Source organism: Tricharina praecox (assembly GCF_024521635.1).
Source record: "Tricharina praecox strain CBS 144465 chromosome Unknown BZA05scaffold_4, whole genome shotgun sequence".
In the NCBI taxonomy this organism is placed as follows: Eukaryota; Fungi; Ascomycota; class Pezizomycetes; order Pezizales; family Pyronemataceae; genus Tricharina; species Tricharina praecox.
The window spans coordinates 1,302,815-1,321,378 of NW_026250406.1; the positions used below are offsets into that span (position 1 = coordinate 1,302,815).

Below are 18,564 nucleotides of genomic sequence, written 5' to 3' on the forward strand. Positions count from 1 at the left end.
TGCACTGACGCCGAGTGTTATGTAAGCGATCATACATGTGCACAATGGGGCATATAGTAGATGCACATCCATGATTTCGAAGAACTGACATTGCGGCGGTAGCACTTCACAAACATTTGTCTTCCTCTGAAAAATTTCTTACAATTCTCAAATGTCCGCTTCATTGCTCCCACGCGTCTCCATGCTCTTGCTGGCACTCGGGCTTACGTGATACCTGTTTGTCCGTGGTCTTGGCATATCGTAGAGCCTCACCTACACACTTTATCGCCATTTGGCTCACCACTCTTACACAAAACGTGATCGCGTCCCACCGAAATGCGCATCGAAAACGAGTTTCGATTCCTGTCCTTTCACGCCTCTAGCGAAATCTCGAACTAGCCTCCCGCTTCAAACCCACCACCACCACCACCTTCTCCTCTTTCTCTTCCTCTCCTCTTCCTCTTCTCTTTCTCTTCCTTACACTAGAACCCAAGTAACTCACCCACACTTACTTGCACTTCTTTCGACCACCAACAACTCTCCCCCTCGCTCATCTACTTGTTCCTCACTGCAGCTGCACAAGTACATCTCTCTTCGCGCATACACACTGAGCACATACAGTCTCTCGAACCCCACGCTCCCGAACCCCCCGTCGTCCGTCGCACGTCCGTAAGGCTGCCCCGAGTCCGACGTCAACACACAACCCACGAGAGATGCCTGACAACTCCCGGGGCCGAAAGCGAAAGCAGCCCGCAACGCCGACTCCAACCAACCTCCGTCCCCCGCCCTACCACATCAACCCGAACGAAAACCGTGGTCCTTCCAACAGGGGAGGTCGCCAACAGCGTCGCGGTAATCCGAACACGCTACAGCAGCAACAACAACAACAACAGCAGCAGCAACAGCAGCAGCAACAGCAGCAGCAGCAGCAGCAGCAGCAGCAGCAGCAGCAGCAGCAGCAGCAGCAACCGCAGCAGCAGTTACAACAGCAGCAACAGTATTCGCCACCGATACAACGCGCGCCGCTAAACACGCGATTATCCATGCCTACTGCCGGCGATACCGCGTCGAATAACAGTCCTATCCTGCCTTCGAACCCTCCTCCTCCCCCAACGCCTCTGATCCCGGTTACATCGAGTCGAAGCTCTGCGACGACGCCGGCGATGGATACCACCGACGATGTCCAATTTCACACTCCGGTGGACGACAAGCCTAAGCAATTCTACCATTGGGACTTCGTGACTGACGATTCACTGAAAGACTGGAGTGGCGCGACTTCCGCAGTGATCAAGGAGCAGCTTAATGAGCTCGCGTCCGATAAGACTAATGACATCGAGATTTCAGTTATCTTCCAGGAGCTGATCAGAACCGCGGTCGACGGCCGGCTATCGCCTTTCATGGTCGCGCGTTTCCTTCAAGACTATTTCGAGACCCACGACCCGAACGCCAGCCAGTTGGATGTTCGCCGCATCTTCTTACAGTCGGTCGGAGTTTTCGAGCCGCTGGAGACTACCGCTTACCCACCCGAATCGCTGGTTAAGTTACTGAAGGGATTGACCCCGCGACCGTTTTCGGAGGTCGAATTGTCAAAATACCTCGAAGGGAACACTCTCTCCATGCTGAATATTGTGTCGAGTACGTACAGCAAGAAGGCCATTCGTGTTACTACCGCGATGGTCTACAAGCAGCGGAAACATAATCTTTTACGCGAGGAGACCGAGGGCTTTTCGAAGCTCATCACCGAGTTCTTTACGGCTTCATATTCGGCGCAGCCATTGGAAGTTGTGGGGAGGACCGGTGAGAGAGTGAAAGGTCTGATTGGTGCGTTTGAGCTGGATCCGGGAAGAGTATTGGATATTCTGCTGGATACGGCGGCTTGCACGGTGGTTTCGAATGCCAGATTTTTTGTCCGGCTACTCAAGTGTTCCGCCTGGTGGCCTCAGCAGCTACAGGGTGTCGTCGAGGAAGAAACCCAGAAGGGCCGGTCGAAAGAAGAGAAGGAACGAGAGAAGGAGCAAGAGAAGGAACGGGCGGATCGGGAATTCTTCGACAAGCTGGGCCGGGACGGCATCTCCACTTTCTTCGAGAACCTGGACAAGGGAACTGGAAATAAGGTCGCAGCGCAGCTGTTGGGTTTCAAGTTCCGGTACTACCAGAAGGAAGAAGTCAACGATCCGACTCCTGAAAATCTGCTCGTGCTCTCAGCATTGCTAATCAAGATTGGTTTTATCGACTTGGCCGATCTCTACCCCCACCTTGCGCCCCTAGACGATGAAGGCATGATGTCGGTGCTTTATGCGTGGAGAGCGAAGCTCGACGAGAAACAAGTTGACCGGAAGCGGAACGCGCTGATGATGGCCGGTGCTTTGGCGGACGATACTGCCCCTTCTATGCGGGGGATGAAACCGAACGGCAACGCTGGAAATGACGATAAGAAGGCGGAGGAACAGAAGAAAGAAGAAGAGGCGAAGCCGAAGAAGGACGACAACCAGAAGCTTGTGCTGCTGAAGTATCTTTTGGCCGTCGGCGCCCTTCCAGAAGCAATGTTTATTCTCGGCAAGTATCCGTGGTTACCGGGTCCGTCGGACGACATCACCGAACACCTCGCGCGAGTCATCACCCAGTCTTTGGAGGGCATTTACCCTTCTCACAGTCCGCCGAATATCGAAATGGGATCCAAGGTCATAGCTTCGACACAGACAGGAAAGACAGGCGGTGTCCAGAGAGACCAGCAACCTCGGCGGAAGCCAATGGTTACATTCACGGTTTCCAATTTGAAGCTCAAGACCGGGGACATCGAATACCGGTTCTTCTGGGAAGAGTGGAAAGAAGGCGTACCGATATGCAGAGAACCGAAGCATGTTGTTGTCTTGATGGAAACGCTCGGCCGGGTTCTCGGAGTGAGGATTGGCCGCGATGCGGGAGTCATCACCAAAGTTTGTCGCATAGGACGTGACCGCCTTCGGAGCCCCTCGTGCACACCAGAAGAGAGACAGTCGTGGATCGGCCTGGCTAGAAGCCTGTTGGTCCCCGCGATCAGTTTGACGGACGGAAATCAAGGCATTGTCAACGAAATCTGGAAGCTGCTCGAATGTTTCTCTACCCAGACAAGATACTCCCTCTATGGAGAATGGACTTCGGTCACCAGCAAACGCATTCCCGAACTCAAGAATGAAGTCGCGGCGACGGAGCGGAAGACGAGAGATCTCCTGAAGCGTATCAGCAAAACGAACGTGACCAAGATGGCGATGGAGCTGGCGAAGATTGCTACCAGTAATCCGGTCACCGTCATGCAGATTGTCTTGGGTCAGGTCGAAGGTTACGATAACCTGATCGAGTGTGTGGTCGATGCTGCGCGGTACTTTACGCCGCTCGGATTTGATGCCGTGGGCTTTTGTGTTTTGAATAGGTAAGTTCAATCAGTGGTGGTGGCGGGATTATTGTGCAGTCGCTAACATATGGGTCATAGCATGAGCAACGAAAACAAGATGAGAGTGCAGGCCGATGGAATGTTAACCAGTAAATGGCTGCAATGTATGTCCCTCTCCACCGCAAATTGTGTTACCGGTCATGTATGCTAACGTATGTCCCAGCCCTCGCCAATTTTTGCGGCAAGATCTACACCCGATATCACAAAAAGATGGATACTGGTCCTATCCTCGAATACGTCGCCCGGCAATTGAAACGCAATCGCTCTGTTGAGTTAATTGTCTTGCAGCAGTTGATGCAGTCTATGGCTGGCGTCAACCCCGAGACGAACCTCAACGATGCCCAATTGCAGGGTCTTGCCGGCGGCGAATGTCTTCGAAAGCAGATTCTCAAGGCGTTCCGCGATCGAAAGGCTGAGGATTCAGAAGCTACTGTGACCTCGCTCAAGAATGCGTTGCTGAACGAGAACCTTGCTTCGCAGTTGTTGATCCTGATCGCTCAGGAACGACAGACGTCGATCTTCCGCACAGAGTTGAGCTCCGCTCCTCTGAAGGTTCTTGCCAACCTTTTCGACGAGATTCATGTGGTGCTCAGTCAGTACCTCGATCTCATGAAGATGTCTTTAACACCCGACCGTTTCCAGAGCGTCATCCCTAGTGTTGGTGCGCTTTGTCAGAAGTATGGTATCGAGCCGCCAATTGCTTGGTGGATCTACCGGCGTGGACTTCGGAGCAAGATGGATCGCGCGGAGTCTTTGGACAGTGAGGACGTTGAAATGAAGGATACCACGGTCGCCGAAGCAACAACGGACGCCCCCGAGAAAAAATCTCCGTGGAACCCGGTCTTGGAGAAGATGTTCGACGAGGTCAAGCAGATTCTCCCGGAGTCGGTATGGACTAAGATGAGCGTCGGTTTCTACATCACCTTCTGGCAGCTCGAGACATACGATATCCTCGTCTCCATAGATGCATATGGTAGCGAACAGGCCCGGCTAAAGGTACAAATCCAAGCGTTTCAGGAAGACAAGTCGGATACTTCCCTAGCTGGACAACGCAGGAAGAAGGAAAAGATTGACGAAAATACCAATCTAATTGCTCGCATTGGCGCAGAAGTCAAGGAGCATATGAGGCATCACCAAGTCGTGCGCCGTCGGCTGAACGTCGAGAAGGATCACTGGTTCAAGGACGATGGCTTCAATCAGCGAGAAATTACCGATGCTTTCATCCAACACTGCATCTTCCCGCGCATCATGATCTCCCCCAATGATGCTAGTTTTTGCTCCAGATTTATCCGAGAGGCTCACAGATTGGGAACCCCGAAATTCCATACCATCGGCGTGTACGACAGTATCTTCGGAAGAGGATTGAGCACAGTTCTGTTCATTTGCACCCAGCGTGAGGCGGAGAATTACGGGCGATTCCTGAAGGAGGTGCTTTACGATCTGCACGCATGGCACGGTAGCCGCGAGCTATACGAGAAGGAAGCCCACGGAAACAACAAGAACTTGGTTGGATTCAACGTCAAGGGTGCGCCTTTCGACTACGAGGACTTCCGGAAGATACTTTACAAGTGGCACAAGACTCTGCACACAGCGGTTAAGAACTGTCTATCGAGCAAGGAATACATGCACATTCGCAACGCGATAGTTGTTTTGAAGCATGTTGCAGACTTCTTCCCCGCCGTGGACTGGATCGGTAGAACGGTGGTGGAGCGCGTTGAGGACCTGGTCAAGAGCGAGAAGAGGGAGGATCTGAAGATTGCGGCAATGACTCTCCTTGGAATGCTGAAGAAGAGGGAAAAGGATTGGGTTATTGTTGCTGCGTTCCAGAAGAGCGAGGCACCCCCGGCGATGGCGAAGAATGATGGAAATAGTAAGCCCGGCACTCCCATGCAGCAGCAGCAGCAACGGCCAGTATTACGGCAGAATCCACCCAGGTTAGTTACACACCCAATCGAAGTTATCCGGATGGACGGCAGCTAAGTATATTTTTTTTCTCGAAGTTCTAGCGATTCCTCTTCCAATGCTCAGAGTCAGAACCAGAACCTGGCGAAGAGTTCGACTACTCCTGTCACGTCCTTGCCCTCGAAGCCGCAGATCGGTGATAAGGAGGATGGCGAAGTCGACGATCGACGAGGCGGTGGAAGGACTCTTCCAGTTGTGCCGAACCTTCCTCAGCGTCCGCAGCAGATTCCGGTTGGAAGGAGAGAGATGGCCACCCCGGTTAGAGAGCCTCCTCAACACCCACAGGGTCAGCAACCGTCGAATAATCGCGTTCCCACTCCGAGAAACGATACGAGGCAGCAGCAGCCCAACGATATTCGTCGGCAGCAGCAAGAGATGACGCGGACGCCTTCTGGCCGTGGACTCGTCCAACCCCACCCTCAGCATCAGCTTCCTGAGAGGCCTGATTTGCCCAGACAAACGACTCTTGAGAGGAGAGAGACGATCCGGGATGCCCGTGATCCGTCTAGACAGGACAATCGGGGAAGACCAGAGAGCAGGTTGCCGGAGAAGCCGGTGGAACAGCGACGCCACTCTCCTCGTCGGGACTCAAGGGGCGACCCGCGAGATTCCAGAGACACCATGCCGCACCGCCATGAGCCTGAGCGACGTGGGCCGACGGGGAGGGAGGCCGAGTTCCAGCGTTCGGCTATGCCGCAACAGCTGAGGGACGAGAGGGGCCCCAGGAAGGATGAGCCTCCGAATATGGGGCGGGGCATGCAGCAACCCATGCCGGAGCCTGACGATCGGAGGATCTCAGGACGGGACGAGAGGGACAGTCGCCGGCGCAGCGATCGCCATGAGCCTGCCCCCCAGAGTGGGAGGCTCAACGACTACCCGATGGACCGGGCCGACCATGGGGATCACAGGATGCCTCTGCAAGATCAGAGCATCCGGAAGCCGGAGGTTCAGCCAGCGCCGGCTCGGTATGGGGAGGACATGGTGGCTCAGCGTCAGCCGCCTGCTGGTCCTAGATCGGCGGCGTTTGAGCGACGCAACCAGCCGTCGAAGGAGCTCTTCACGGGACCTCAAGCGGCGAACCAGATGCGGGCTCCCCCATCTGGTCCGTCGCATGAGCAGTTCCGCGAGGGAAGGCATCCTCCGGCTGGGAGCTACCATCAAGACCCCAACCACGGCCGGCTCAATCCTCCGGAGCCCGTGATCCCCAAGGGTCCCCGTGGGAGGGAGGCGCCGCTTGGTCCTAGAGGTACCGGGGGTGCCCAAGTTGGTGGCGGCGGAGCGGTGAACATCCGTGGCAGCGCCAACCAGGCCGCCCAGCAGCAGCAGCAGCAGCAGCAGCAGGCACAAGCCCAGGCTATGCCGCAGCAGCAGCAGTCGCAGCAGCAACAGCAGCAGCAGCAGCAGGTGCAATCTGCCCCTGCCACGCCACGATCTTCTGGGCCGGAGCGGAAGATCGAGATGCCACCGCCGAACGTTGAGCGCGGCGGTGCGGCCACCCCGGCCATTGACACGATCGGTATCCATCCCGATCGTCTCAAGGCCATGGGGGTGGCTGGCGGGCCGACCATCTCGCAGCAGCAGCAGCAGCAGCGCTCGGTGCCTGGCACCACTCCGTCCGCTCCTCCTTCCGGTCCCCGCGCAGATCCGCCTGCCGCCACGCCGACTCCTTCCGCTCTGGTACCTCCTGCGCAGAAGGCCGCGAGTCCGCCTACCGGACCGGCCCGAAGCGAGGAGGCTCGCAACAATCGCCGGCGCATTCTCAATGTGCAATCACACCTCGCCGGCGATGAGCGCGAGATCCGGGGACGGGGCCGTCGGACTGGTGGCGGAGGCGGTGGCAGTGCGGCGACGACCCCGACCACTTCCGCTGCTCCCCCGAGCCTCCTCAGCCGAACCGGTTCTGCTGCCGACCTGACCGGCGCAGTTCCGGAGGAGAGAGAACCCCACTCTCGCCGCGGTTCTGAGGAGCACACTCCGCGCAGCAGCCGCCACCATCGCTCCGAGCGTGACCGGGAGCACCGGGAACGCAGAGAGGGTGACTCCCGCAAGGGTAGTGACCGTGGCGGCAGCGGCAAGGAGCGTGAGCGGGAGAGGGAGGGGCGGAGCCGGCGCGGGGAGGAGCGCGAAGAGAGGAGAGAGAGGGAGAGGGAGAGGGAACGGGATGTTAGCAGGAAACATCCCCGACCCGAAGACCCGAAGCGGGAGGGCGGCGGCGGCGACGAGGTGAAGCGTCGGAGGAGGGGGGGTGGTGAGAGGTGGTGAGGCCCTGGCGGAGATGGGGGCGGGGGGGTGAGAGGTGTTGAGGCCTTGGCGGAGATAGGGGGTGGGGGGTGTACGGGGGTGAAAATGGGGTAGGGACTGTACGATAGACGGAGATGGGAGGGTGGAGGGGGTGTGTTGATGCCATAGTTCCTTTTTTCAATTTCCGTTGGCCTGAAAATGGTCATTTGCTTGACATTCGTTTTCTTTTTTTCCTTGAGTTTTGAGTACATTTTTTTTTGCATACATGCATATGGGGGGGGGGTTTGGGCGGTGGCGAGAATAGTAATTTTCGGGTTGAGACACTTCACATATGGGCGTCACGTCAATGCAGTGATCATTATTGAGACTTCTTCACATCTGGTGAATGCGCGTGCGTGACTTCGCGATGTCCGGGACGAGCTCGGCGAGCGTTTGGCACGCTTTACGGTACGACTACGGGATGTGAAAGACATGGGGTAAATGGCGGTGAAGAGACTGTTGAGTCGGTTGTGGGAGATATGGGGAGGAGGGCAGACGTTGGTAGTAATGGGAAGGCCGGCAGTCTTCACGAAAGTGGAGTTGATCGCGAGAGGGCGTAGCAATGGTCGGGAAGGTCCCGGGGAGGGGCCGCCTTCCGGTCACGTTGGAAGCCTCTTGATGGACCGTGCCATACCGTACATACTGTAAAGCATGACTACCGAAAGCTCAATTATTGGAGATCACGATTGAAGACCGAGAAATTAGAATCGAAGTGTCCTTGGCTGTCCAAAAAGTTAAAATAAGATGCAGCACAAGACCGACTGAATAGACGTAAGTAATTATGTACGAGGTTTAGGCTGCATGAAAACGGGCAGTTCCGGTGTAAAACGGGCCCTGTCACTGGTCAGCTTTTCGTTACCGGGGATGGGGACGGCTTTGTGTGCTGGGCACCATCTGATCTCAATGGCAATTTCAGGCGCTCTGTGTCGTAGAGTGGCAACTAACTAATTGTGATGCAAGATTCCTGCATTGTGTATGCTGTTGTACTGGTAATATCTCACTCGTTGCTTAGTCGCTTACACAGACATGAAGGCGGGAAGCACTGACCGCCCATGTACCACCCCTCTTTTCTGTTTTCTCTCGAGGCTTTAGACTCAATATAATACTTGTTCATACTTGGTACTTTCCAACATGTGCAATCACTCGGAGAGCGAGTGATATACCGTACCCGACTCCAGCAAAAGTTCGTACTGTGTGCCTATCTACTAGTAATAGTATCTCTCGACCTCAAGAATCATGAATGTGTGTGAGAGAGAACATCAATTTATTGTCGCATGCACTTACTAGACTATGGCAACCACCAACTTCCCAGCCTTTCCTTCTAGCTCCGCGGGGTCGAGAGAAAGCTCTACCAGCACTGGTCGTCGCCTCGCTGCTCGGTCCACTTCATATGGATCGCTGTGAGGGCATGTCCTGACTTCAGCTGGTAGTACCGGGCGGCCAGCCGCTTCGGGACTCTCCCTGGAGTTGGGTCGATTGTCTTCATCTTCGTCGGTATTTTGAACCTCTTATGTGTGATGCGCGCTGCTGACCATTGTATACCTAGCTTCTTTCCATTTCTCGTCGCTTATCCGCCGCTTGAGGTGAATCATGAATGTGCCACCTACTACCACAAGCCCCCACGCAACAATCGAATGATCGGGAACATGAAACGCCAGATGGAAATACATTGCCAGGAACCGCATACTCTACCATAGTCTGAGGGTTCACTTACATGTGTACAACCGTATCATAGGCGGCGACAACGCGGTGTTCGGGTTTGCAGCTCTTAGTCGAATCTCGAAAGCTGTAGTCTACTCTAGCTGTAGACTACTCTAGCTGTAGTCTACTCTGGTAGGACTCTGCTGGTGCTGATTTGCGCGGCCCAGTCCTCCCTAACTACTCATTCAAGGAAATTGATGCTTAAAACATCGAGCTGTTCGATGGCTTGTTGCTGGAGCTGCTTTGCCGGTCCTACTTGAGGGTTGGTGCTTAAAACGCTGAGCTGGTTGATCACCAACGGCTAACTTCCACCTGTCATCCGTGGAGGATGGTTAGCTCATACCTCAATTACCGGTATTCTGCCGTGCTGAGCCGCGAGCGCGTACATACCCTCCATTTGCGCTGCACGGCAGTCGGTCGCGACGATTGCGCTTGGACTTGCCCGTATCTCTGCAGAGTACGAAGTAGTCGTGCTCGATCGAAGGGCTAGTCGTTCCTCGAGTAGACGGTGGCTAAGACCTTCCAACAGTTACCGGTTACCAGTGGGCGGATAGTAGCCTGGAGGTGGTTCGCCTGGGTTTCCGGCTGTAGAATTCGCAGTTGCTAGTGCACTGTGCAGTTTGCTCACGATCTTTCTCCAGCTCAACCATCAACGAACGGTTAAACCGCCTGGGAAGTGAGGAACCAGAAGTCCGAGTTTACAAGTTGCAGCCGCCTCTCATCTGGTACAGTGGTACAGTTGGTCTTCGGCCAGGAATTGACGAGAGTGCGTCGAAGGTGGCCCGATAGCTAGTGTGGAGCGAGATGTCCGGTGACCGTAGAGAAGACACTGGAGCCTTTCTTGCTTGAGAACCAGCGGCCAGCTAACCACCGCAAGAGTAACAGGTGTAATTACAGTCCCCCTTCTTGGCTGCGCATTCGACCATACACCTACAGGCTCTAAACTGTCAGCGGTGAGGATTTCATAGGTACAGCAGTGAATACCTACTTGTCGTGCGTTTTTGTCCTTGTTGCCGATTTACCATATACTCAAGGTATCGCCTGATATGCAATGGCGATGTTGTAGTCTGGGAAATTGGAAGGATCCAATAGACTGGTCCTGCTGGGTTGCTGTAGTTGATATTACCGTCCAGGTATCGCCTGATATGAAATGGCATTGTTGTGATCTGTGAACTTGGAAGGAGTCGAAGGACTAGCCCTGCTTGATCATTGCCGTTGATATAGTGTCGGTATGATCGGTTTTTGTGGTGGTGGATGTGAAAGGTCGAGAACACCATGGAATTTTGAACGTTTGCCGAATCAAACAACAGCAATCTTTCCATATCATTCCATTCCACTATACTTGTCCAACACATTCTATCCACTTCGCCTCTTCCCTCGGTACACGTTCACCCCTCCACTACAGCCCCCCCACCTCCGCCACCTCATCCCCTCCCTCCCGCAGCACGCTCATCACATCCTCGATCCCCGCAACCGCACCAAAGATCCCGCCCTCGCACGCGACCATGTCCAGCGCCGCTTGCCCTAGTTCCTCCACGGCGGCGGCACACGCCTCCCTAACAAGCAGACACTCAATCCCCCTATCATCCGCGTCCCTCATAGTAGTATGGACACACACATCCGTCGTAACACCCACAATAACCAACTTCGTCACACCCCTGATTCTCAGCAACAGCTCAAAGTCCGTATTCGCGAACGCGCTTCTACCCGGCTTATCGATCACCGGCTCCCCAAACCATGGGTATAGCTCGGGTATGATATCGTGCCCGGCCTCGCCACGGATCAGTAGGCGGCCCATGGGGCCCGCGTCGCCGATTCCTAGTCCTGACGGATTCCTCCGTGACCGGAATAGTTCTCGCGGCGTGCAGTCCGACAGGTCTGCGCGGTGGCCCTCGCGCGTGTGGTATACGGGCCAGCCCTTCGATCGCCACAGGGAGAGGAGCCGCGCGATGTGCGGGATTGGCGCGCGCATGGGAAAAATGGGGTAGCCTTGGTGCGCGAGGTAACCGGTGGAAGTGCAGACTGTTCGGCTTGGTCAGCGGGAGTGGGGGAGAGTGACGGGGAGGGTGGGGGTGCACAGTCGTTCTGCATGTCGATTATTACCAGCGCTGTGCTACTGGCGAGGTCCCCGTCGTGCGGCCAGGCGTAGGGGTGCGCGGGTATGTGGAGTTTGGGGTCCGGCATGGCGCGGGATCTCGAGGCCGGTCGGGATCGGGGTTGGGTACACGGACGGTGTCTGGTCGGTGGTGTAGATATCTTGAGACGGAGAAACACCTCCGAGCTTCGAAGGTGGGGGTGGGGTGCCGGCATGCAGCTATCCCTCCATCCTTGTCGTCCCCTCTGGTGTGGTGGAAATAATTCAGACGAGTCGGATATCCATAGGGAACGGCAGATTTATTGAATTCGGGATTAATGACATGGCTAATGAAATATATTGATCTATCTCCAGCAGTTAAATGAGCAGAACCCCACCGTGAAAACAAAAGCAAACTCCATAAATGACATGAACCCATGATCCCAACCCAAGAAAAGAAAAACAAAAACAAAAACAAGAAAGAAAAACAAGAAACAAAAAACAAAAAACAAAAACAGCTCTTGAACCAGCTGTGGAAGTGAGTTAGTAAGATATTCAATGTGGGGGGGGGGGGGAGGGCAAGCGGAAGGGGAAAGGGAACATACCCTCTCAGGCGCCTTGAGGGTCTTACGGTTCCTCAAGTCATACCGAGGCTTGACGGTCTTTTTCTTGATGCGGGCCATGATCGTGCTGGCTGCACCTGTGGTGCACCCCCGCCCCTCATGAAAACCTCCATCGCCGCCGAATCGAGTCTCCCCCAGAGTCGAAAGGGCGTTTGCTTTGATGGCGGGAGCATCTATCCTTTCGCGGTGTTGCGGGGGGATTTCGAACCGTTGATCGGTCGATGCGCCACCACCGACGAGAAGACTCCCAAGCGCAACATGAAGTGCTGAGCATCATTTTCGGCGTCGTTTTCATCCTGCGCGGTCCCAGCGGATTTGTCAGCGTGTGATCAGCATTGAATTTCTCGCGGCCATGTTCATCGGCTTTTCTGCAGACTTGGTTGACGCTTCCGGAGTCGATACCGGAGGTTTCTTCTGCTGGCGTTTCTGCCCCTTTGGATTCGCGGTCTTGACGCGAAGCCACATCACAGCCCATTGACGCTGTCACACTCGTCACACCCTGCCCCACATGGAAACCTCCATCGCCGCCGAACCGAGTGCGCTCGGAAAACTGGGAGGATCGGCACAATTTCCAGCAGGCGCCTATCACTATTATTAGTCCAATTCGATTCGTGGCAGCAACAGTAGTTGAAGAGAATATATACATCGCACCAACCGTTGTCGAACGGTTTGGATTAGGCTCCGCCACTCCGTCCTCAGGCGGAGTGGGGACTTGATCCGATGCCGCCACCAGGGCGGGATCGGAATAGTCACACCTGGAAACTCTTCCAGGGTGTCCTTGGGCCGGTAGAGCCAGACAATTTTGAGTTGCCGGCCTAACCACGGGCCTCTTCCTTGGAGACAGGATTCTTGTCCTTCGTAGCAGTAGCGACAGCTTTAGCATTGGTGACAACTTTCTCCTTGGTGAGATCTGCAGTGACGGCTTTCTTGGGCGGGTGTGCAGGGGAGATCGAGCGGCTTCTGGTGACTGAGCCAGAGCGACGACGGTGCCAGCTTCGTCACGTATCCAAACCACTTCTCTTCTTCCTAAGCTGAGCGCGGGCGACGGTACCGCCGAGGCGGTGGGGGTCAGACCGGGAAGTTATTGCTCGTTGGCAGACAGGATTTCTGAAATGCTCCCAGCATGTGGATGGAGTAGAACGAACGGAGATGTAAAAGGACGAATGGTGAAGATATTCGGAAGATTGCTCTTTGGTTCCAGTTAGTTGAAAAGAAACGTAGAAGGAAGGATAAGGAGGAGTAAGTGAGAAGATATCTGTGAAGAGAAAGATAGGGAAAGAAGAAGGGAGGAAAAGAAGGAAGGGAGGGAGGTTCTTATAGAAAATCCTAGAACAGATTTAGCCGAGATCCTGGGTAAGCGCACACTCGCAATTGAATTGTGAGTTGTGAGTTTCCGCCAGCGGCGGAGAATTTACTCACATAATATTCTCCTTGTGATTGCGAGCAAATTCAAAGTGGTGCCGAGTGAGACTTAGAGTTAGCGCGAGTGTGAGGCATGCGAGCGAAACAAACACGAGCAAACACGAGCAAACATGTGAATGTTAGGACTTTCTCTCTGCTAGTTGGCTGGCTTCTCCACCGAGAGAAGTTTCTTTTTTTTTTTGGAACAAGTGCTCTCCGAGTGATTGCTTGGTGGCAGGGCCTGTTGCACCACCAACACCAGCTGCGGTCGGAAATCCAGGTAGGTACTAGGTAGGTGCTGCTGCTGTGAGTCTTGCTTTTCGAAGGGTCGTTCTGCTAGCTAGTGATGGTATCACCCGACCCTTTGAAGGAAAACCCCAGCTAGGGCTTCTTCTTCCCCACACATTCTACTTCCCTCCCTTCTTTCTCTTCCTCTTTCTCTTTCTCTTTCTCTTTCTCTTTCTCTTCCTCACCACCACCACCAACACCACTACCACCATCACCACACTACCGACGCCGATCGGAAAGAGAGTACATCGACATTCGGCCATACGCCACAGCTTGGTCTTCAATACCTCGACTGTGATCGCGTGGGATGTTTGTAGTGGGAACCTGGGGACCAACTGGACAACACCAACTGGACGACACCAACTCGACGACACCAACTGGACAACAAACGCGGCGGATAGTACTAATGGACCAGCAGGAATCGACTGGGAGCCGTGTGGGGAGGGAGTGCGGACGTAATGCAGGCCGCACAGAAGAGCAAAATACGGGATCACGTACCCGCGGTCCCGGCACGGACCACCAAATGCGGCAACTACTGGACCTGGACCTAGAATTCACCCATGATCAATGGACGTATATCAAAAATGCATCCTTCCACCACGCCCTCGGTTTTTAATACTCTAGTTGTGGTGGAGGTGAGCGTATGCAGACATACCGGCATTCGCCCGGGTACATGTAATGCAGCATCAACGCACTGTCGTAAATTACGCCTCGAGTATATCCGCGTGTCAAGATGGCTTTGATTCGTGCCCTCTCCGCGGATCAACCGTGCAGCGCGACGAGCCGAGACTTCTTACGGACGACTGACGTCAATCGGCAGGCACTAGGTATTCTGGGGCAGAAGCAAAAAACGTTCGACCCCGCCGGATCCGGGAGAGGATACCCTACTTGTTCACATCTGTGTCGCCACAACCGCATGATTCCTACACGCCATATAGTACAGTGCATCAAATCCCAGAGATGTACAATGACAACGGAAGGCCGCGAAGTGCGCCAGTTGCATAATGTATCACTCGCCAAAACACGTGATTGGCAGGAGAAGCCTACGAGAAGGCGAGTGGATATATAGTCAAGTCGGGAGGCTGGAGCCGACCCTAGGATTAGTCTGTTTTGGGCAGCATAAGATGGCGTTAAGTCACGGAGAGCTACATCAGGCAGATATTGAGCAGTAGACAGCTAGAAGGATAACCTATTCACATCACACTTTCGTTGGGTCCGGCGGTGCTGTGCATCAGCAAAATATTGGCCTTTGTAAACTGCAGGCAAAATAGCTTCCGCGATTTAAAGATAAAAAATGAAACATGAAACAGCAAAAACAGCAAAAAATAGCAAAAAACGATTCCCAACCAACAACACCCCCCCCCCCCCCCCAAAAAAAAAAAAAAAAAAAAAAAAAACGTGAACTCCCGGCGCCTTCAAATGTAAAACATCAGCCGTGCGACCTCCTCCCTAGGACCCGATCCCCAAGTCTTGATGGCCTCGGCCATCGTGGCGGCCTCCTCCGCCGCCTTCTTGTCGGCCTCAACTGGGCCGGCCGCTTTCCTCACCTCGGCCATATTTGTAATCGGGTGTCCCGCCAGCAAGGCCTGCAGATAGCAGCGGCCACGATCACACAGGATATCGGCATAGTACGCGGGCGGGACGTAACTGACGCTCTTGGTCGCCCGGGCGAAGAGATAGCTCATCTCGTGGACCAGGGCCTGCAAGTTATCTGCCGAAAACCCAATCTCGTCGTGCACGGCGAAGTAGTGGGCGCTCCTCGCCGTCCCCTGGAGGCCCACATGCGCCTGGAGGTAAAAGTCCATGTGTGCTACGGAGGTGACGCCGCGATCGACGACGGTTCCCGGGGCTGAGTTGCCCTTGCCGTCCATGTGCCTCGGGTCGGTGGGGTAGAAACGCGCGTGGTGGCGCTTTCCGCAGACGATAATGCTGATTTTGGGATTGTACTCAGGGTCCTGTTTGGAGGCTACCTGGCCTGCCTTTTTGATTAAAGGCAGTTCGTCCGTGTTTAGCTGCCGGTATTGTGACTCCGAGACGCCGTCGCGGAAGTAGATAATGCGTTGCGGAAGCTTTCCGTTATGTTTGGCGTAAAATGCCAGGCGCTCGGCCACTTGTTCGTCCAGGTGTTGGATTATCTAGGGAAAGTTAGCACGTGTGGGCGAAGCAAGGTGGACTGATGGGCAAACCTCTTGCCTAGTTTTCTGTAGGCGTATGCTACCCGGGTACACACTGTATGTGTTTTCGTAGCTGCCTACAACTGCCGCGATACTGGGAGTGCCCCTTGTACTAACTTTTGCGGTGGGATGGGTGACATCCGCGCCCAAAATGATGGTGTCAGTGCCCAGCAACGTGGCGAGCATGCCGTTGGCGGATACTCTATGATTCATCCCCCCCAACTTCAAGTTGGCCTTCATCGCGATGTTTGCGAGGTATTGTGGCTGACCCTTCTCCTTCTTGATCTTTTCCGAATGGCAGCACATCGTCGAGATGCCAAACTCGCAGTCTACAAGCGTTCGGATGTAGTTGTAGATCTGCTTGCTGTCGTTCGACAACATCACGAGTAGGAAATCCGGAGTCGGTCTGGCACTTGCTGACTTCCGGCCGCTCTTGCAGATAGTGGAGAGAGCAGCTCTCAGAGCGGGTAAAGCCGCTGTCCTCATCGGGTCTCCGGGATTCTTCGGCGGAAGCTCACATTTCTGCCACACGCGCGGCTCCCTCTCGACCACCGCAATGCCACATTCCGTGCACTTGTCGACAAAGAGCTGGGTGATGTATTTGAGCTCGTTCACATCGGCAAAGTCCGTCCTCCCACCATCTCCGATCGCCAGAACCGCCCAGTTCTGCAACTTGCCGCCCACAGGGAACTTTATTCCGATGAGGTTCCAAGATGCACTGTTTTCTCGTATGCTGACGGTTCTGTTCTTGTAGGTCACTTGCGGGGGTCTCAACACCCTCGCGGAGATGACTTCCATGTACTTGCTCACTTTGAGCCCGAACGTGTCGAGTATCTGGTTCGCGCCGCCCGAATGCCCGAGGACATCGAGTCCCTCGCCGGTTATGAGCTCCGCATTGCTTTTGGGCGACCGACATGCTACTTGTAGCATCCTACTGGTCTGATTCCCGGTGAGGAATGACCCGAACAGCTGCCCCTCGACGATGGTGCACAATTCCGCTGGAATGAAGGCTTTTCTGCCTCCGGCGCCGAACCAGAATCCGCAACGTCCGTTAGGATTTAGGTCTTTCGCGTATTCTGGGGAAGTCAGAGATAAGTAGTTAAAAGCAGGAAGGTGAACTTACTCTTCTTGAAGTAATACGCAACCGTTACCATGCGCTTCTCTTCGTCCCAGTCGAACTTCTCCTCGACAACCGTGCCACCGAGGCCCTTCAACGTGAAGATCTTGGGTTTTCCAAGATAAGTGGTCATAACTCGCAGCCCATCGATCGACTTCAAGCCAATCCCACCTTTCGGACTCACGGGGGCTCCGCCGGGCCACACGTCGTTGATCATGGCAGTCAAGCTCTGCGACTTGAAGAATGCCCCCGTGCACACATTGATGTTGCAGAGTACGCGACCGTAGGTGGGCCGGATGGAGGAATAGTATCCCCGGTAAGCAACTAGGCCACTGCCCAGTTCTTCGGGCTGGGTTTCGAGAATAAAGAATTTGTTGTCTCCGCTGCCAACTTTCATGACCTTCCTGTTGCCGGCCAAGCCGGACACAGGAAACTTTGCCAGAATGATGTTGAGTGCGCGGATAATCACGCTGGCGTCGTATGGCGGGTAATTCATCACTCCCGATACGAACTTCTGGAGATCCTTCGTATTGAACTCATGAGCAAAGGTGATGGTAGCCTTGTAGCACTTGTCGGTGGCCCGCTCTGCCTCATCCACGTAGTAAAACCGCACGTCGAACACCCTCTGCCTCTGGGGCATGTTGAGTTGGACCGCGGAGATGAAGGTCTTGGAGTTATCGGTCGCAATGCAGTTGGGGTTCGGCACCAGTTTCCGGAAGTCCGGAGTCTTCTGCAAGAGTTCGAACAATCTGGTTCGAACCCCGGCTTTCTTCTCGTTGGGAGAGAAGTCCACATCGTATTGGTACAACGGCTTTTCCGGCAAGTCCACCTTGAAGAAGTTGGCGCGTACGACGGTCGAGGCGCCTTGTTTCCCGAAGTCCTGGCGATACGGGAAATCGCCCTGGACTCTGTTGCTGGCAAGGGTGCGTATAAGAGCGTCGGCGTCGGCGTTGAGCTTTTGGTTTGGTATCTGTGTATCGCCGCTGGCGTGGAACAGACCGTAATCCGCGACTAGACGTCCTCCACCACCTCTCCCGCGTCCACCGCCTCCGCCGTATGCGGGACCACGGCCGCCCTGGTATCCACCCCGGGGAGCCCCTCCGCCCCCACCATCACCACCGCCACGGTAGCCACCACCACCACCCCCACGGCCGCCTCCGCTACCCCCACCCCGACCTTCTCCAACTCTCATAAAGCCCCCTCTTCCTCGTCCATAGCGGCTAAAGTCGCCGCAACGACCGCCACGAGATCCCCATTCAGACATGTAGTCTTCTCTTGCTGGTAGTGTGTGTAGTACAGTTCGTACGAACGAGACGGTATCAAAAATCGGTAGGTTGGTGATGAAGCCAGAGTGTCGAACCTTAAGTGTGCCGCAAGAGGAGGAAGGATTAACTCACTATAAATAGTTGAGCGTCAACCTTTAAGTGCAGGCTTAAATTGAAGGCAGCCATCTGTCGAGTGGCCATGTGGACGATGGAAGCTCTTCAAAACTGGGCGAAGAGAGGGTGGTGATGCATCTCAACAGTTTCGATTTG

The 18,564-nt window shown here is 54.7% G+C and overlaps 3 protein-coding genes across 3 annotated transcripts; 1 reads left to right on the forward strand and 2 right to left on the reverse strand.

The window, feature by feature from the left end:
• Positions 1-303: 303 nt before the first annotated feature.
• BZA05DRAFT_369027 (transcription factor/nuclear export subunit protein 2-domain-containing protein) lies at positions 304-7,633 on the forward strand (the record flags this gene model as incomplete). Its single annotated transcript, XM_051481606.1, has 6 exons — positions 304-958; positions 1,124-3,388; positions 3,449-3,513; positions 3,573-5,343; positions 5,416-6,617; positions 6,651-7,633. Exons 1-6 carry the CDS (start codon positions 693-695, stop codon positions 7,631-7,633), a joined length of 6,552 nt encoding a protein of 2,183 aa, XP_051342664.1. The 5' UTR covers positions 304-692.
• A 3,032-nt stretch (positions 7,634-10,665) lies between these two features.
• Positions 10,666-11,685, reverse strand: BZA05DRAFT_388914 (Isochorismatase-like protein). The gene is made up of 2 exons (XM_051482717.1): positions 11,433-11,685; positions 10,666-11,376 (listed from the first exon to the last, which is right to left on the reverse strand). The coding sequence occupies exons 1-2, from the start codon at positions 11,660-11,662 to the stop codon at positions 10,752-10,754; spliced, it is 855 nt and encodes a 284-aa protein (XP_051342665.1). The 5' UTR covers positions 11,663-11,685; the 3' UTR covers positions 10,666-10,751.
• A 3,456-nt stretch (positions 11,686-15,141) lies between these two features.
• BZA05DRAFT_369033 (Piwi domain-containing protein) lies at positions 15,142-18,221 on the reverse strand (the record flags this gene model as incomplete). The annotated part of the gene is made up of 3 exons (XM_051481607.1): positions 15,142-15,873; positions 15,925-16,988; positions 17,036-18,221. The coding sequence occupies 3 exons, from the start codon at positions 18,219-18,221 to the stop codon at positions 15,154-15,156; spliced, it is 2,970 nt and encodes a 989-aa protein (XP_051342666.1). The 3' UTR covers positions 15,142-15,153.
• Between the last annotated feature and the right edge of the window lie 343 nt (positions 18,222-18,564).

Bases quoted from the DNA above. Each gene is read 5' to 3' on its own strand.
- BZA05DRAFT_388914 (XM_051482717.1), bottom strand. From the start codon at position 11,662: ATGCCGGCACCCCACCCCCACCTTCGAAGCTCGGAGGTGTTTCTCCGT. The intron at 11,377-11,432 runs CTGTGCACCCCC...ACCAAGCCGAAC, and splicing joins ATAATCGACATGCAGAACGA to AGTCTGCACTTCCACCGGTT.